Here is an 18,967-nt window from a genome sequence, read left to right as displayed (position 1 = left end):
CTTTGTATATATGCATGCTTTTCTGACTTGGTCCAGGAGTTCAGGGATCAAAGGTAACGGATATATATTCTTAACGGTGATCTGGTTCGGGGCGCGATAATCTATACAAGTTCTAAGGTCCCCTTCTTTTTTTGGAACGAAGAACAAAGCTGAGGAAGCAGGGGACTTGGAAGGACGAATAAACCCATTCGCTAGGTATTGATCCAGGTATTGTCGGAGGTGAAGATTCTCAGGCTCGGTGAGGGCATAAATTCTACTACAAGGAGGAGTAGATCCAGGTATCAGGTCTATCTGGCAGTCATAAGACCTATGAGGAGGTAGAGAGTTAGCCTGATCCTTCCGGAAAACATCTTGGAATTCTAGGTATTCAGGAGGTAACTGGGGAGCCTCTGAGGAAATTGCTGCCAGTGCAACACCAGGTCGAGGGTGACAAGTAGAGACACATTCTGGAAACTGAACCGTTCTTGCTCGCCAATCGATCTGAGGATTGTGCTTCTCTAACCAAGGAATTCCTAGAATAATCTGGAACTGAGGGGCCTTGATCACATCGAACACGATCTTCTCATGGTGTCCATCTTGACTTACTAGCGTCACTTCTTGGGTGGTATGCGTTACTGGTCCGGAGGCTATCTCCGTACTATCCACCGTAGTAATGACGTCCTTTACAGCCTTTGGACAAAGAGTCAGATTCATCCTCAAAACCATTTCATGATCCACATAATTGCCGATGGCACCGCTGTCGACGTAAGCTTCAATCGCATGTAATCGATCCGGAGGTTCAGGGCGAATGAGGACCATAGGTATCACGAAATGCGAGGTCACGGAACTGGTTTTAACGCTCGGCAAGAGGACCTCTATTCTTGTCAGGCGGGCCGTTTCCCTGCTCAGAGTTTGTGACCCTGGTAACTGCAGCTCCTACTGCCTTCTTGGCTGGTTTCACCGGACAGTCTCGAAGAAAGTGCCCCGAGTTTCCGCAATAGAGGCATAATTGCAGCTGTTTTCTCCTTTCCCGCTCCTTTTGTGTTAGTGGTCCTTTCAGGCCCCCTATTTGCATGGGTTCCCTGGAGTCTACTCCTTTGGTAGGAGTTGGTGGTTTGGAAAATACTCGAGCATCAAACTTGGAATGATCGGCCTTCCTGTTCTGCAGTCTGTAGTCAATTTGAACGACTAAGTCAATATAGTCCGAACAGTCTTGCGGGGGATTCACTACTTGGGCTAACACATCTTTGAGCTCTCCACGTAGACCTCTATAAAACAGCGTAATCCTTTTGTCCTCAGGCCATCGAGTTTCCACTATCAGTCTGTTGAAAGACGCAATATAAGCCAAAAGGTCTTGATTACCCTGTCGCAATGAAAGGAGCTCATTGTCCAAAGCCTGCCCCTGTGAATGTCTTGCAAACAGTTTTTCCATACTGAGCTGAAAAGCTTGAAAATCATGGAGAACCGGATCATCTTGATTAACTAGAGGGATCGACCAGTCTGCCGCATTGCCACTAAGGTACGAAAGCACGAAAGCTACCTTAGCTTGATCAGTTGGAAAGGCTGCTGGCCGGCATAAGAAGTGCAACCGGCACTGATTAATAAATACTGCAATCCTCTTTGGGTCACCAGAAAATCGTTCGGGCGGAGCCAGAGGTACATTCCCAGGTAGGCTGATCTGCACTGGGTTCGTAGAGGATGTTGAAGGAAGATTTGCCCCTGATGCGGGTAACGGAGTTTGTCCAGCTTGTGACTGTAGCAATTGTCTAGCGAGATCGTCTGTTCGCTCCTTGGAAATAATCAGTTCCCTTCTTAGAGCATTCGTTTCCTGACGGGCTGCATGCACTCCTGCTCTTAGTTCCCCAAGTAACTGGGCTAGCTGGTCGGTATCCGAGGTTTCCATAGCGCCTGGGTGGGAGTTTTGCGGTAGGCTTTGCGTTCTGTAACGCTCACCTGATTCCCGCAGAGGCGCCGGTCTTGACTGGGTGAATGCCGTATCTTCAAAGGTGATGTGTAACACACGGTTGGCTCTTTGGGCTGGACCTCTGTGCACTGTATGTCTGACTCGAAGAGTAAGATGTCTGCAGATAGAAAATATGGGATTAATGAACTGGGGTTATTGGGTGCCTCTCTCCTCTTCCCTTTCTCTTCTCCTGTAGAACCCCAAAGGTTAACGCCCTCACCTTAGGCAAGTGAACGCCGAGCTCTCCATCTGCCTCGGGGCAGGGTGCCGTAACCAGTTTCTTCACTGGATAAGGGTGCAGGCCTCTTGACCTCAGAGGACTGCTGTCCGTCGTTAACTGCACGAACGGTAAGTTCTGGGCACTTCAAATGTCTTAAAAGTCTTTTGTAATGATATCTCTTGTTTTGCAGGGTTCCGGCGATGGCGGATGGCGGGCTGATGAGAGTTGAGGATCGAACCCGCGTGAGGAATAGAAGCGCCTGGAAGCACGTAAGTAAGCGCTTGTAGCCTGCTTCACGATGCGCACTAACTGTCCCTTTTATCTTGCAGGTACAAGTTCGGAGCTTTAGAGAAGCTGAAGGGTGCTGGAATACCCACTGGATTCGGCGTGGGAAGGAGTAATGGCGCGTGAGTAATAAAGTTGCCCAATGTCTTTAAACGCACCTTTTGTCTTTCAGATGCGGGATGCAGCGCCGAAGGCCTCCGGAGCGTGCGAAGAGCTGGTAAGCTTTTGTCTTTCAGATGCCGGAATGCAGTGCGAAGACCTCCGGAGCATGCGAAGAGTTTCAGATGCCGGAATGCAGCGCGAGGCGTTGGTGACAGCCAATGGACCAGGTAAGAGATGCGCTGCCACTGAAGACCGTAGTGCTAACCTGTTCTTTCTTTGTCTTTACAGGTGCTGCTGAAGACTGGATTCCAGGATGGTAAGCCTTTGTTCCCTTAGGCCCAGGATCAGAAGCAGAAGACACGATGAGCGTTCTGCTGCAGAGAATGCAGAATAACGCAAAGCAAGATTCATCCATCGGGTGTGGTTTAAATAGCTTCCTGTAGTGCTTAGGTGTCTCCTTCCACAGCCACGCCTAGGTAAGAAAAGAGTTCCTGCTTTCCAGAAGAGTTCCAGTGTTCTGAACCTAGGGAGTGGCTCCTGCCCCACCCAACAGGAAAAGTAGTCCCAAACAGAAGAGGATCAGGGGTTCAACTGGCAGGTAAGTAAGCAGCATGGTCTGCTGCAGGTAAGTCCACCCAAGCATTATGAGCCCGGCGCTTCCAGCGCTGGGACTGGGCATCTTTATGAGCCTGGTGCCACTGGCGCCAGGACAGGGTCCAAAAGGTCCCAATTGGGACTGGCTGGCACTCGGAACCGAGGTTATGGGTCTGCTTCCAAGGGAGTCGGGCAAGTCCTGATCTTTTGGAAGCAGAGATCATGACAAATTGCCTTTTAACTTTTCCCGTTTGTTCCCTTGAAACTATGAACTTAAGTCATACACTGCATTTGTCTTATGTTAAATGTTCTTCGAACACGATCAGAATCTGGGAACTGTGTGTTTTTCCCAGAAATGTTTAAGGAAGGTAGCTTTTGCTGAATTGTTTTGGTTCTTGGAAGCCTTTGGCTATAGTTTACAATGGTTTTGTTTACTCTATGGCTACTAGGTATTATGTGACTCGCGTTAATACTTATATATTGATCTGACCGTCAACGATTTTGCATAAAGTTCTCAGCATTACAGATTTGCCTACATGTTTTTCCTGCTGGTTAAACGGTTTCCTTTTTATCCCATACCCTACAATGTGTTAGGAGCTGACCGGTATAAGGCCTTCCTCGTATACTAGGGTTGGTTTGTTTCTTTGGAACACAGTATATAATTGTGCAGGCCCTAGAGGACCTACCAGCTTTGTTGATTACTCACCTCTGGTAGAGGGACATATAGATGACAGTATTCGGAGATTCCTTGGATAGGCAGTACTGTTTTTATAAATATTCCTGGTACATTTAAATACTTTTTTTAGTATCGGAGTACTTATTTAACCTGATTAGTTTTATATTTGTCACTTAAATATAGTCTATATTTTTCTGATGTTTGTTAATCTGCTTAGAATCACATGCTGTGCATAGGTCCGATATCCAGTGGTCACTGCGGAGTATTGCATTTTGTTTTTCGTAGTCGAAAAAGGGGACGTCGACAAGGCGTGTCTGTAACACTATCCCTATAGTGACGTGCGTTGTACCCACAATCCCTCACGCATCGAGGTCCCTCAGATTGTTTTTTTCCGCCCAGCTTCTGGTCGCCTTACGCGGAGCTCCTAGAGAGACATTGCAAATACTTACTACGGACCTCGGTCCTTAATTATACTTATTATATTGTTAAAGATCCCTCCCCTCGACGTTGGCTGTGAAGCTGTTTCTCCGCCGAGCAAGTTTTCGACGGAGGGGAAGAGACGGAGGAGATCCTTCGGCGCTGCCGAACACGTGGCCTGGCCTCGCCTCGCCAGCCAGCATACAGTAGGGAGAGTGGGGGTTCGAACTTTTATCTTCTCTTTGAGAATGTCTTTCTTTCTCCCCTATCTTTCCCTTGGGGTTGTTATCACCAGTTATTATTGCCTCAGCTATGGAGAGGACACCTTTTAAGTTTTGCCCACGCTGTAGGGGCAAATACACTTGGAAGGACAAACGCAAGCTCTGTAATCGTTGCTTGCCCCTCGATCATAAGGACAGCTGCGCGGCCTGTAAGCTCTTGAAACCAAGAACTCTTAAAGAACGAAAAGTCAAGAGGTGGGCGGACTACGCTATGTCGAAGTCAGTTTCCTCACCCGCCGCCACTGTTACAGAAAGTGACGAGGAGGGTGATAACTCGACGTCCGTCACGGAAGTCATTAACCCCCAGAAGGAGCGCTCGCGCTCCTCGACGTCCGTCCCCGGCCCCGACAGGCTTGGCTCACGCCCTGCTTATGGGGATGAACACCCCGGCGACAAGGACGCACATAGACCCCATAGGCCTAAGCACACAACCCACGGCTCTTCTTCGTCAAAGACGAAGGATCCATCAGCGCCGAAGGGGACGCAGGGCACTCCGGCGTCTACCTCAGACCGTAAGGGTCTCAAGACCCCCCCCCCCCCCGCAAACGCAGCCGCGACCAGCGATTGGGCTTTCATCAAACATGGGCGCTACCTCAAAATCATCCGACGTAACGCTCCATAGAACGGCCGTCGAGGAACAACGCGTAACGCAGGCAACGTCGACACCAGAGCCCTCTACTGACAAACTCGTTGTCGAGAGCCTGGCGAGAATTGTTTCCGAAGACAAACGTAAGCGGACGACAAAACAAACGTCGAATACCGCACAAAAAGCTATGGAAACGGCGAAAAAGCACAAGAGTAGCCAGGGACTGCCCACTTCATCTAAGAGCACTTCTGAACTACCGGAGGGCTTTTCGACGTTGTGGGAGCGTTCTAAGTGTTTTGAAGTTGAAAACACTGATTTCCCCCCTCTAGACTATTCAGGGGTCCCCCATGAGACCCTTGAAAGACTCCATTCTTGTATGGAGAAAATGGAAAGGTTTTTGGGAAGCCAAAACCCACCCACACCCAAAAGACCAAGAGAATGGCCCCAGGATGACCCTAGGGTCAAGATTCCTAGGCTGTTTCCCCCTTCTACAGACATATATGACCTCACTGAAGAGGAGCAATACCTCCAGGAAGATGAGGAGTGTTTGGGTGGAGAGGAAGAACATGAGGAAGAGGGGTTTGAAGAAGATCCTTACACTAGTGCAGGAGCTTTTGAAGAAGATACAGCTACCTCGCAGCCCTGGCAATCCCCATCATTGCAGCCTTGGCAATCCCCATCAGTGCACTCAGACCCTGATGTCTTTCACCCTTCTCCTCCCAAGGATTCACCTATTGGAAACACCTCTCCCATAGATGACCGACCTTCACTTAATGCACTATTGCGCAAGGCAGCAGCGCATTTTGAAATAGACACAGGGGAGACTCTTCCTGACCTAGACTTTGTAGAGAAAGTTATTAAAGAAAAAGCCCCTGTTAGTCAGTCTATTCCGCTCCTGGCTTCTATAAAGAGAAGAATAACTCCTTCCTTTTCCAATCCTGCCTTAGTCAGAGGGGTCAACCCTCGGATAAAAAAGCTCTTCAGCCCTTCGTCCTCTGACCCTTTGTACATCAGAGGACATTCTATTCCGGACTCCCTCGTAGTTACTAATACAAGAAAAAGAGCGGGGGTACCACTATCCACTAGTGAGGCACCACCTGACAAAGAGGGCAAGAAGCTCTATGCACTTGGGAAGAGAATCACGACGTCCGCCGCCTTCTCAACTAGGATTGCAAATAACAATTCCCTACTAGCTAGCTACGCAGATGCCCAGTGGAGCAAGCTGCGCAGCGAAGCAGAGGACGCACCAGAACCCCTGCGTTCACGCCTGTTGGCTATAATCTCAGAGGGAACTCTTGTAAACCAGGGCATCGTAAAGAACTCCTTAGATGCCGCAGAGACGGCTGGCTGTTCCCTGGTTCAGGGAATACTTCTCAAACGCCATGTCTGGCTGCGCAATTCGGGATTTAAGCCGGAAACCCAGGCTTCCCTGATAAATAAGCCCATAGAACAAACACATCTGTTTGGGAAAGCAGTTGACGAGGCCCTAGAACATGCGAAGAAAGAGTTTGATACCATCAAGACTCTTGACCAAATTTCTAGGCCCCCTAACAGACGCGGCTATGGCAATAGACGCTCCTTTCGTGGCCAACGCCAGCAGCAAAACCAACAGCAATTTTACTCTGCTACCAACTGGCCCTCTAACCAGGGTAACAACACCCAGTTCAGTCAAAGAGGCCAACGCCGTGGCAGAGGAAGAGGTCGCGGCTCCAGCCCCAAAGGTTCCACGCCCAATACCAACAAATGACCCGAAGATTCGGGTCCCCTCCCATGCATCACGGGTCGGGGGGCGGCTAACATCGTTCCTTTCAGCATGGGAGGGAATATCGTCAGACCGCTGGGTATTATCCACCATAGCCCACGGATACTGCATCGAATTCAACGGTTCCCCGAAGTACAGACCCCCACGGAACCGACGCATGACACCGGAACACCTCACCATTCTTCTTCAAGAAGTAGAAGAGCTACTGAAAAAAGAAGCTATAGAGGCTGTCCCTCCCCCTATCTCAGGTAACAGAAGGTATTTATTCAGTGTACTTCCTTGTACCCAAAAAGGACTTAACCATGCGCTCTGTATTAGATCTGCGCCCAACGAACAAGTTTGTCAAACCCCAAAAGTTTCGTATGGTGACCTTGCAGGAAGTAATCCCACTGTTATCACAAGGGGATTACATGACAACACTAGACTTGAAAGATGCATACTTTCATATTATAATGTTGCCAGCGCACAGAAAATACCTCAGGTTCAAGATAGAGAACAAGCACTACCAGTTCAGAGTACTACCCTTCGGGATAGCATCTGCACCAAGGGTATTCACGAAAGTACTGGCAGTGGCAGCGGCCCACCTGCGCAGGTTATCCATCCCGGTATACCCTTACCTCGACGACTGGCTCATAACAGGGGATTCTTACGAAACATGCTTCTCCAATACCCAAAAGACCGTAGACCTTTTGTCCCAACTGGGCTTCCCCATCAACGAAAAGAAGGCCAGCTTAGACCCCAGCCAAATCAAACAATTCCTAGGGGCTCTAATTCGAACAAAGGACGGCCTCGTCTTCCCCTCCAACGAGAGGGTCCAAAACATGCTGTTTCAGATCCCCCATTATGTGGCAGGTCGAGAGGTGACGGTACGCAAAGCAATGCGCTTGCTAGGGATGATGGCGTCATGTATTTATTTGGTACCTCGCGCGGGCCTGCGCCCAATGCAAGAGTGGCTCTACAGCCAGTGGTGTCAGGCCAGCGGACAATGGGACGATCTAGTGGTGGTCTCGCAGGCCTTGGTTCTCTCGCTACGATGGTGGACAAAAGAAAACCTGTTATTAGGGAAAACTTTTGCCACACCCGCAGTGGAAGCCACTCTAACCACAGACGCATCCCTTACAGGATGGGGGGCTCACCTATCCCATCAGACTGCTCACGGAGCGTGGACTCCGAGCTTAGCATCCAAGCATATAAACCTGCTGGAACTACTAGCGGTGTTCAAAGCACTGAAAGCCTTTTAGGAACACCTACAAGGAAAGACAGTGATGGTCCTCACAGACAGCACCACAGCCATGTACTACCTCAACAAGCAAGGGGGCACTCACTCTCCAGGACTGTCCAAGCTGTCCCAGAATATATGGAAGTGGGCTCTCAAACACAACCTGTTCCTACTATCTCAACATGTACCAGGGGAACTCAATCTGCTAGCAGACAAACTCAGCAGAGACTTCCTCCTGCCCGAAGAGTACGAATGGCAATTGCACGAAGACATAGTCTTAGACGTCTTCACGCAATGGGGATTCCCGGAAATAGACCTGTTCGCAACTCTGGAGAACTCACAATGCCAAAGTTACGCCTCCAGGTACCCCCAGAACCAGTCCAAGGGGAACGGTCTGTCGATTCAATGGTCAGGGAAATTTGTTTACGCCTTTCCCCCGACTCCCTTTCTCAACAAAGTGGTGCACAAGATGCACCAGTAGCAGGTTACCATGATACTAGTGGCCCCAATGTGGGCCCGGCAGCCATGGTTCGCTCACTTGATGGAGATGTCCCTATCTCCCCCAGTGAAACTTCCCTGCCCGTACAACATGCTGTCACAGGACAAGGGCAGGACACTGCATCCATGCCCTCAGACCATGAACTTAGCAGCCTGGCTCCTGAGATCATAGAATTTGGACATTTACAACTCCCGCAGAAATGTATGGACATCCTCAGGGAAGCCAGAAAACCTAATACTCGCCACTGCTATTCTAGCAAGTGGAAAAGATTTGTCATCTGGTGTAGAGGTAAGAGCATCAACCCGGTTGACTGCTCTCCCACTAACATTGTTCTGTACTTGACCCATTTACTGGATTCAGGTCAAGTGTTCAATTCCATTAAAGTCCACCTAGCGGCACTTTCTCCATACACCACTTCCCAACTTAAAGTGTCGTGGTGGAAGATACCAGTTATCAAGGCCTTCATGGAGGGGGTAAAGAATACACCCTCCATAGCTAACCCAGCTCCCGGATGGGACTTAAATGTGGTACTTTCTAGACTCATGGGCCCTCCTTTCGAACCCATGCACAAGGCAACTCTTAAAGACCTCACTCTTTAGACTGCTTTCCTAATAGCTATCACCTCCATTAGGAGAGTAAGTGAACTACAGGCTCTTTCTGTACTAGACCCCTTCGTAACAGTTTACAAGGATAAGGTGGTTCTACGCACACACGTAAGGTTTGCACCAAAATTCATCTCGAAATTTCATGTAAACCAGTCAATAGAACTACCAACGTTCTTTCAAAACCCTTCCAGTTTGGGAGAAAAAAGTCTGCATACACTAGATGTACGCAGAGCTGTCATGTTCTACATGGAAAGAACCAGACCACTGAGAAAGACTAATCAGTTCTTTGTCTCTGTGGCAGCAGGAAGAGAAGGAGATGCAGTTTCAAAGTCCACTATTTCTAGATGGATTGTTCAATGCATCACTCTCTGTTACACTCTTGCTAAGAGAGAACTACCCTTCAAGCCAAGAGCACATTCCACTCGAGGCACTGGGGCTTCCATAGCGTTCATTGCAAATGTTCCCCTTGAGTCCATCTGCAAAGCGGCTACCTGGAGTTCTGTGCACACCTTTACAAAACACTACTGTCAAGATGCACACTCTAGATCTGACTCCCAGGTGGGACAGGCAGTATTAAGACATCTTTTCTCTACTGTTCCTTCTCATAACCCACCGCCAACTCCGGGTACTGCTCGCTAGTCTATGCACAGCATGTGATTCTAAGCAGATTAACAAACATCAGAAAACAATGCATTACTTACCGTAAAAGCATTTCTGATGGTTGTATCTGCTTAGATTCACATGCGCCCACCCTTCCTCCCCGCTCGGATGGAAGGAACATAGACATCCTTTTCTATATTTCTCTCTTTTCTGTACTCACTCACGTCTAGAAGGCTCCCTCAGGGCAGAAAAATACAAACAGAGGGACCTCGACGCGTGTGGGATTGTGGGTACAACGCACGTCACTATAGGGATAGTGTTGCAGACACGCCTTGTTGACGTCCCCTTTTTCGACTACGAAAAACAAAATGCAATACTCCGCAGTGACCACTGGATGTCGGACCTATGCACAGCATGTGAATCTAAGCAGATACAACCATCAGAAATGGTTTTACGGTAAGTAATGCATTGTCATCTGTGTGGTGTATTATTTTAGGGAAGTGTGTGAACTAATTGTACCTGTGCTTCCGCCTATTACCCCTAGCTAAGAGGATTAGCCTCATTTTTCTGTCCAAATTACCTTATGCAGGGCTTGGATTCTCTCGTCTTGTGGGTTCACCTTCCCTTTACGGTTGGTGGTTGTAGCATTCTCAGCAGACGGTGTTATAGTTAGAAAAACTGCCGTAACGGTGCCCAGGCTTGTAGCAATGATAAAAGAAATGGCAGATAAAGGCAGAGTGCATGCCAGAGGGAGTCACTTATGGACATTTGGCAAAGCAGCACAATTCATTTTAAATATGCTTCCGTCATATTCCCTTCCTAGGGACAACATCCCAAAAATAAAAAGGGGCGGGGTGGATCCGGTGTAAGAGTACAATGGTCAGTACAGTGAGTAACTGGTTCTATTTAAGCTGCCTGCGCTCCATGTTTGAATAATTTGACTGGTTTTGAAAATGTCAGTTTGTATGTGCTTTTTCAGATTTTGAAACAGGGTAGGTGTCGAGACTACTATATTGTAGTGTATAAATCTGGGCCTTGATAAACAACCGTAATGTCCAAGAGGCACAAATACAAACTTGCGTGGTAATGGAACAACAGCGGAAGGGCCACTTTGGTCTAGTCTATAAGAACTCCAAGAATATAAATCCTTTGCGGAAAGCAGTTTTAGAAAACCCCTGGGATTTCCATTTCGATAAGTGATAAACTTTTGATAGATAAGGCCTCTGCTGGCAAATATTGTCTTCAAGGGAAATGTAACTAGTTGGGCTAAAGTACTCTTCCTCCTATTCAAGGACATAGTTAGACTTCCAGCAGTTCCTAGCACTTGGCATATTGCTTACATTGTGCCAATTCATAAAAAAAGGAGACCGGACTTCCCCCTGCTAATTATAGACCTATAGCACTCTTGGATGCAGACTCAAAGATCTTTTCAGGCTTAGTAATGAAGCACATCCAAGAATGGGCTGAGGCGAATAAGATACTATCCTGCCTCCAATTTGGTTTTCGTAAAAAGGTGGCCACGGATATGGGGGGACTGCTTATGAATATATTACAACAGAAAGCTTGGAAAAAAGGAGTACACCAGTCTGTGGTGTTAATTGACCTAACCATGGCTTTTGACATGGTGGACAGGAATATTCTTTGGGGGAAACTACAGCTATTGGGGCTACCACCACACTTAATTACAATACTGTATCACCTGCATGAAGGATCCAAGTTACAGGTTTGTTTAAGTAACTCTGGAATCCTCACACAGACGATCAGCGCGACACATGGTTTACGTCAGGGGTGCGTATTTGCACCTACAATATTTAATCTGTACGTATCAGACGCTGGCAAAGATATTGAAACGGCTGCCTTTGTGCCCCCCACAGTTGAGGGAACTAAGATTTCATGGTCTGCTTACGCGGATGATTTTTTGTTGTTTGATCACACTCCCCATGGACTGCAAAGTTTGCTAACAAAATTTAAAGACTACACCATTGTTCTCTTTTGATTAACGTAAAGAAAACCGTGAGTCTACGGTTTCATTGCAGTGCTACAAGGGGGTAATCCTGTTTGCTTTTTGAACAGCGAAAGGCTATATGCGAAACCACACCTGAGGTATTTGTTATCCAATTTTTGAAACCAAAAGAAAACAATTATCGGGGTTTTTTTTGCATAAAAAGGTGGTCTTTAATTGTCCAACTGAATAAAATTGATGTAAAATACGGAAAATCTTCATTCCGGCCCTTCAATACTACAAATCCAAGACTATTGCACAATTTTGCTATGGTTTGGAGCTCTTCCCCAGGTGGGCCATTGACGAGCTGGACAAATATGAGGGTAAGATTTTAAGATCAGTGTTCGCATGTTTGCCCGATTGTGTCCCCCTTGAAGTGTTGCGCTACGAACTGGGTTTATGCTCCATTAGAAGCATTATGTGGCGACAAGTATGTCCATTTAGGAAGTTAATTGTAAGCTCTAAAGATACCGTGTATGATTTGTTGGGAAACAGGATTCGATGTGGTACATGTGTCTCAGAATATTTAATTGAGCTTACAAGGGAAATCCTTGCTTATTCATCTTCCTTCGCTGCAACATGTGAGCTGCTCATATTCAAACTAAACAAAGCAAAAAAATATGCGGAACAACTTGAGTGGAATACGACCTGTGCAATGTTAGTTGGAACTAAACTATATAGCCATTTGGTGACTGGCTATAAAATCAGGGGCAGAGTGGAGTCTGATTAAGTTTCCCGATAGTATGGCGTAATGAATGTATGTGCTTTAGATGCAATGTGCTACCGACCATGGAAATTATAGATTTGCGGGAAAGGAAGAAAGGAATGTTATCACTTTGTATATTCTGTGGTATATTCGGGTTAACTGAAACCCTACAGCATGTTTTAGTTTATTGCATTGCACTTCGATGTGAACGTATACATCATTTTCTAAAATTTGTGAACTCTGATAATGTGGATCTTATAAGACTGGCTCGAAATGTTACATGGAAGTAATTTATCATTGCGGCTCGCTGTAGTAAGATTCTTGAGAAAGATTGCTTTGTCAGTTAAGCAATATGAACGAAGCAGAAGCATTAAAATGTAACTCATCTAGTTGAGTGGTTGTAATGGGTAAAGTTAGCAACAACATCGAATGAATATGTAACACATATGGCTTCTTTTTTCCTCTGTTTTAATCATGATTTTGTGTACTTGTTTTATTAATTGCAAGACGATCTGTAAATGTGTATTTAAATGTGATCTTTTACTCTGTATGTTGATTTCTTTTTGTAAAGGTTATGTATAACCAAAACAAATATTATACTAAATAGAAGGCAGTTGCTAAACTATCTTTTTATTTTTAGAATAATCAAGCAGATTTAGAAAATGCTACAGAAGTGCTTTCCGGGTACCTAGAACGAGATATATCCCAAGATTCACTGCAAGACATAAAGCAGAAAGTACAAGATAAATACAGGTTGGTATTTTGGATCGCATCCGTGCAACTGTACAGGTTATTGCTGGTCTGAAATCATGGAATGTTTGCAGGCCAGACAGTAAAATGTATCTGCCTCCATATTCATAACGTTTGGTGACTTCTTCCCTGCCTTCTGGGTGTTCACAGAACAGTTTATAAGACAACATTACAGTACTAAACTTTTTTGTTTTCTAAAAGCCAGCAATCCTGTGATGTTCTAATGGTGCTAGTTTTCAGAGGTGATTTTGACTAGCAGTTTTTTTTACCCAAGCCTTGCTATTTATTTTCTGTCTTTCTGTGCCACACATCTAGAGAAATTGTCCTGATATTCTTTCCCCATTGGTTTGCTAGTTTGTTAGTCTCACGTTTGTATCCTTGTTTTCATCCCTTAGCAGCATTTATTTTCTGTTACCTTTTTCATTAAGGAAACAGGTACTGGCGTAGAGGTCTTTTTGTGGATACCTAGTTGTAAGGGAGAAAGTCACTACCTTAACTCTGTGGGGAGGCCCTTGATCTTTTTTCTTAGTTCCTGCCTTTATTGACCTTTTCCATGAGTTAGGCCTCCGATTTGCACCTCAGCAATGGATAACTGATGCCCTCCTGGCAGGCATGAGCCCTTGTGGGGGTGAGAGGATTATTACCACATAGCCTGATCATGCCTACTGTCGCACTGTTCGGTGTAAATTACACATCTGGTGGCAGTTGACCTGGACCCTATGGCTCTGCTGAGCATCCCACTAAAATCCAGTACAGTGTATTTGCACCCGCCTTTGTTTACAATGTGGCTGGGTGGATCAGTGGGAGATGGCAGAGGCTGCTCTCCTTAGGCTTGGCGGTTGTACAGGTTGCTATGGAGCCCACCCCTTCTAGCACAGAATGGTTGAAACAGATGAGCGATTTACATGATCATTTCTGTTTTCTCTTTCAACGCTCTCCTTTCCGAGAAGCTGTGTCCCAAAGTTGAAACCCTTTCAGGGCTTCAGGGACCACCAGCAGTTACTCTCCTGTAATCTGGTAGCACTGTAAAATGGTGAAACACGTCTGAAAACAGCTGTGTGTTCTGATGGGAGTTCACTCCACACCGCAGACCCACGGGATTACATGGGGCCATCGGATTGGATTAGTGTCTGGACATGGAGTTTCAGATATTTGGCTAGATATAGCTTGCTAAGAGGGTACTCTGAAGAACCGGGTATTTCAAAGCCTATTCTGTGACAGGTTCTGAGAAGGCAACTTGGTGGACCAGTCCAGGTATACATTCTCTCATTCTTAGAGTGGCAGAGCAGGATGGCTTAGACACATGGGCTTGGTGCATAATAGAAATATCATTCCCAAAGCCCAATAAATTAAGTGGTGCTCATCCAGAGAATACATTTGTTTTGTTTTGTGGCATAACGAGCCTGAACAGAGCAAAAATGTCTTTTGCTTCCCATACCTTGGTGGCCAAGATTGCGCCAGGCACCTGGTGACGAGGTGCAAATGAAGCCGTGGAGTAAATAGTAGCTGGGTCCTCTACTCCAGCATTCGGAGAAGAAGAGGAAGCTATCAAGTGTAACTGAGATCATATAGCAGGCTGGGGCACTGCGGGTGATACAAATGGGTGCCGAGCTCCTACGGTTGACTTACCCTAGCAGAGAGCGAGAGGGCACTCCGTGCTGAAAAACGGGCCCTTGGGCCTCCCCCTCCCCCCCACCCCACATTAGGACTGCTGCAGGGAGCCCACAAGCAATGGCTGCCTGCTTGGGCTCAATTATGGCTGCTAGATTTTAATTTTTCCTTCAAGCTTGATGGAGTGAGTTACAGTAGAGGGGCTGAGGAGGACATTAGTCACTCACAGTAGCACAGAGAATGCAGATAATCTCCCTGCATAGAGACGGGCTGGCCTGAGGCGATCTATAAACAGAGTCCCCATGTGGGGATAAAAGAGGCTTGTAACACTATCCCTAAAGTGACGTGGTATACCCAAAATCCCTCATGCGACGAGGTCCCTCAGATTGTTTTCCGCCCAGCTAGCTGGTCGTCTTATGCAGTGCTCTTACAGATTGTAATTATATTCTTCCCTACGGTTATATATATATATATATATATAATATATTCGTCCCCTTCGACGACTATGTAACTGCCACCGCGGAAGACAACTCCAGACTTCGATGGCTGGTGCTCCAGTCGACGTGTGGCAGAGCCTCCTGGCCGGCCTATACAGTAGGGAGAGTGGGTCTGCAGGGTTTTCAATTTCTTTCAAGAATGTATTTCCTTTTCCCCTCTCTTTGACCCTCTCGTTTTGCCGTCGCTATAAACGTGAGCTATGGACAGGGCACCCTTTAAATTTTGCCCTTCTTGTAGAGGCAAGTACCCTTGGAAAGACACGCACCGGGGGTGCAATAAGTGTCTCCCTGGATCACGATGAGGCGTCCTTTCGGTCTTGTCAGCTCTTGCATCCTAAGACGATCAAAGAGCCTAGAGTTAAACGGTGGGCGGCTACGCCATGATGCAGGATGAGGGTAGCTCCCCCGCCGCCACAGGCGCAGACAGTGACAAGGAGTTAAGTGATGGCCGTGGCTCCGAAACGGATGCCATCTACCTTTCATTGGAACGATCACGCTCGGACCCGTCCATCCCCGGCAGGCCGGACGATGGTTCTGCTATGGGGAGTGTACATCCCGGCGACAGGAACACACCCACTACTTGTAAAGGCAAGCACACATCCCCCAGTGACGCCTCAACGTATTCGTCGGGACGGTCGAAGGCGCCAACTGGTACGCCGAGCTAATCGGCGGCACCCGCCAATCCACACGGTCAGCAGCCCTCCCTGCAACCGCTTAAGCGGCATGCGTCCGGGCACTCCACAGAAAAGGGCGTCGGCACCATAATTCAGAAGGCCATTGAGACGCCTCTAAAGAGCGCACTGACGCATAAGGATCCGGCAATGTCAAAATCTACAGCGAAGCCACTTGAACAGCCGAAACCCCTCCCGGAGACGCTGAACATCCGCGAGAGTCTCTCAAAGATTTTTTCGGCGGCCAATAAGACCAAGGACAAGTCGAAAGAAATGTCCACACGTCTGGAAAGACAGGAAGACTGTTCTGTGACCCCTCTGCCTTTATCTAAAACTCACAGATGAATCTTGACGTTCTAAGCAGGTAGATCCCCAGGCTCCTCTTTATGGACCAGGGACGGTTTGAGGGGTGTATGGATAGGCTTGAAAAGTTTACCACGGCCAAGAGGCCTAGTGAGGAGGACCTTTACCCCAGTGTCTAAATTTCAGATGACCTCCTGCCCTCTTCATGAGGTCTTTGACCTCTCTGATCAGGAAGAGGTTCCTCAAGACCTCTTTACAAGAAGATTGTCCCTTTGAGGATCCGACTGACCAGGCCCCAGTTAGGGGAGATGAGCCACCAGTGGATAACACATCATGGTTGTCGCCTACCAGTACCCCAGATCCTGACACAATATGCTTGGATCCTCCCACCTCCCCACCTCTGCGACAGGCATCGCTCATAGATTACCAGATGGCATTTAATGCCATTCTGAAAAAAGCAGCGAACATTTTCAAATAGCCACACAAGAAGCCGTGCAAGACACTGACTTTGTTGAGGATATTCTGAAGAAGCCACCTTCCAGCCAGGCTATCCCTTTGCTAAACTCCATTAAGAGGCGCATCACCCCTTCTTTACGGACACCTCGCAGGCAAGGGATGTGAACCCATGAGTAGAGAAACATTTTCGCCCCTCCCCTACTTATCCGCTCTACATTTGGGGGACATGCCAACCAGATTCCCTCGTGATAACTACAACTAGAAAAAGAGCGGGGGACCCTTGTCCACGGGTGAGGCACCGCCAGACAAGGACTGCAAGAAACTGTATGCCCTAGGAAACCAGGTCACTACTGCGGCAGCATATTCCACCAGGATTGCCACCAATACCCTGCCGTTGGCCAGCTATTGCGATGTTCAGTGTAACCTGCTACAGGAGGGCCTGCAAGGGGTGCCTGAGCCCACATGTTCACGTTTGCTCACTGTGGTTTCAGAGGGTAGACAGGAAAATCATAATATCCTTAACACCCCAGATGCTGTGGAGACAGCAGGGATAACTCTGGCCCAGGGTACCCTTTTGAAGAGGCACGCATGGTTAAAAAAACAGGGTCAAAGCCGGAGACACAAGCGTTTCATCAACAAACCAGTGGAGGGATTTAACCTTTTCGGTATAGCTGTAGATGAGGCGCTGGAAACTGTGAAAAAGAACATGAGACTTGGAAATCTTTAAACCGGATCCCTTTCAGCAGCGAGGTGGGAGTTCTCGCTGCTCCCTTCGTAGACAGTCCTATTCATGTTCCACACATACCCGTTCCATATTGGTTAACACATAGTCCTCAGGACAGTGGTCTGCTGCCTCAGTATCCGCCTAGAGGACAGCGCCGTGGCAAAGAAAGGGGTCGCAACTGCACACCTAGAGGCTCTATGGCCTCCAATTAGAAATGACTTGCAGATCCGGGTCCCCTCCCATGTCGGGGTACGTATCCTTCTTACACGCATGGGAGGGGATTACCACAGACCAGTGGGTGCTCAAGACAGTCGCCCACGGTTATTGCATAGGGTTGAGCTGGCCACCTCAATTCAGACCAGGCTTCTAACACCAGAACACCTGAAGATCCTGCTGCAAGAGGTCGAGATTTTGCAGGAAAAGGGCGCAATCGAAGTCGTCCCCGTTCCACAGGTAAACCAGGGTATTTATTCAGTTTACTTCCTTGTACCCAAAAAAGAACTCGCCTTGCGCCCAGCTAACAAATTTGTCACACCAGAAAAGTTTCGAATGGTAACGCTACAAGAAGTAATCCCTCAACTAACACAAGTGGATTACATGGCAACATTGGACATGAAAGATGCATACTTTAAAATTTCAATGTTGCCGGGATACAGGAAATACCTAAGGTTCACAATAGAGAACAAACACTATCAGTTCAAGGTCCTTCCCTTCGGCGTTGCCTTAGCCCCAAGAGTATTTACAAAGGTGCTGGCAGTTGCAGCAGCTCACCTGCACAGGCAATCCACCCCAGTTTATCCTTACCCCGACGACTAGCTCATAACAGGGGATTCCTACGAAACATTCCAACAAACGCCCAATGGACGATAGACTCTACAGTGTGGGATTTGCCATAAACAAGAAGAAATCCAGCCCATACCCCAGCCAAGTCAAGCAGTTTCTGGGGGCCCTAATTCAGCCAGAAGACAGCCTCATCTTCACCTTTTTGAGAGGGTTCAAAATCTGCTGTTTCAGATCCCTCAATATGTAGCCAGTCGAGGTGATGGTACGCAACCATGCGACTGTTATGGATGATGCCATCCTGCATTTATTTCGTCCCTCATGCACAAGTGGCTCAACGGCCAGTGGTATCGGGCCAGCGGACAATGTGACGATCTAGTGGTGGTCTCGGCAGCCCTTGTTCTCGCTCTCTACATTGGTGGTCGAGGGAAAAAAGAGGGCTATCTCTTGAAGGGGAAAACCTTCACCACCCCCGCAGTAGAAGCCACTCTCACAAAGGTCCCCAGCAGTAGCATCCAATCACATAAACCTGTTGAAGCTGTTAGCGATGTCCAAAGCTCTGAAGGCCTTTCAAACACAGTTGCAGGGAAAGACAGTACTGGTCCTCACGGACAGCACCACAGTCATGTGCTGTCTGAACAAGCAAGGGGGCACTCGCACTCCAGGTCTATCCAAACTG

At 47.6% G+C, this 18,967-nt stretch overlaps 1 protein-coding gene across 4 annotated transcripts in view; it reads left to right on the top strand.

Moving 5' to 3' along the window:
• The window catches only part of ARIH1 (ariadne RBR E3 ubiquitin protein ligase 1), a 1,069,856-nt gene that overhangs the window by 968,092 nt on the left and 82,797 nt on the right, over positions 1-18,967 (top strand). For all 4 annotated transcript variants that reach the window (XM_069624621.1, XM_069624619.1, XM_069624620.1 and 1 more), the window contains exon 13: positions 13,137-13,249. In XM_069624621.1, the coding sequence (XP_069480722.1) occupies positions 13,137-13,249 (113 nt within the window). The remainder of the gene's footprint in view (positions 1-13,136; positions 13,250-18,967) is intronic.

This window comes from Ambystoma mexicanum, chromosome 11, assembly GCF_040938575.1.
Source record: "Ambystoma mexicanum isolate Mex_15411 chromosome 11, UKY_AmexF1_1, whole genome shotgun sequence".
Taxonomy (NCBI): domain Eukaryota; kingdom Metazoa; phylum Chordata; class Amphibia; order Caudata; family Ambystomatidae; genus Ambystoma; species Ambystoma mexicanum.
Note: the sequence above shows the minus strand (reverse complement) of the source record. Positions and strands in the feature narration are given on the sequence as shown.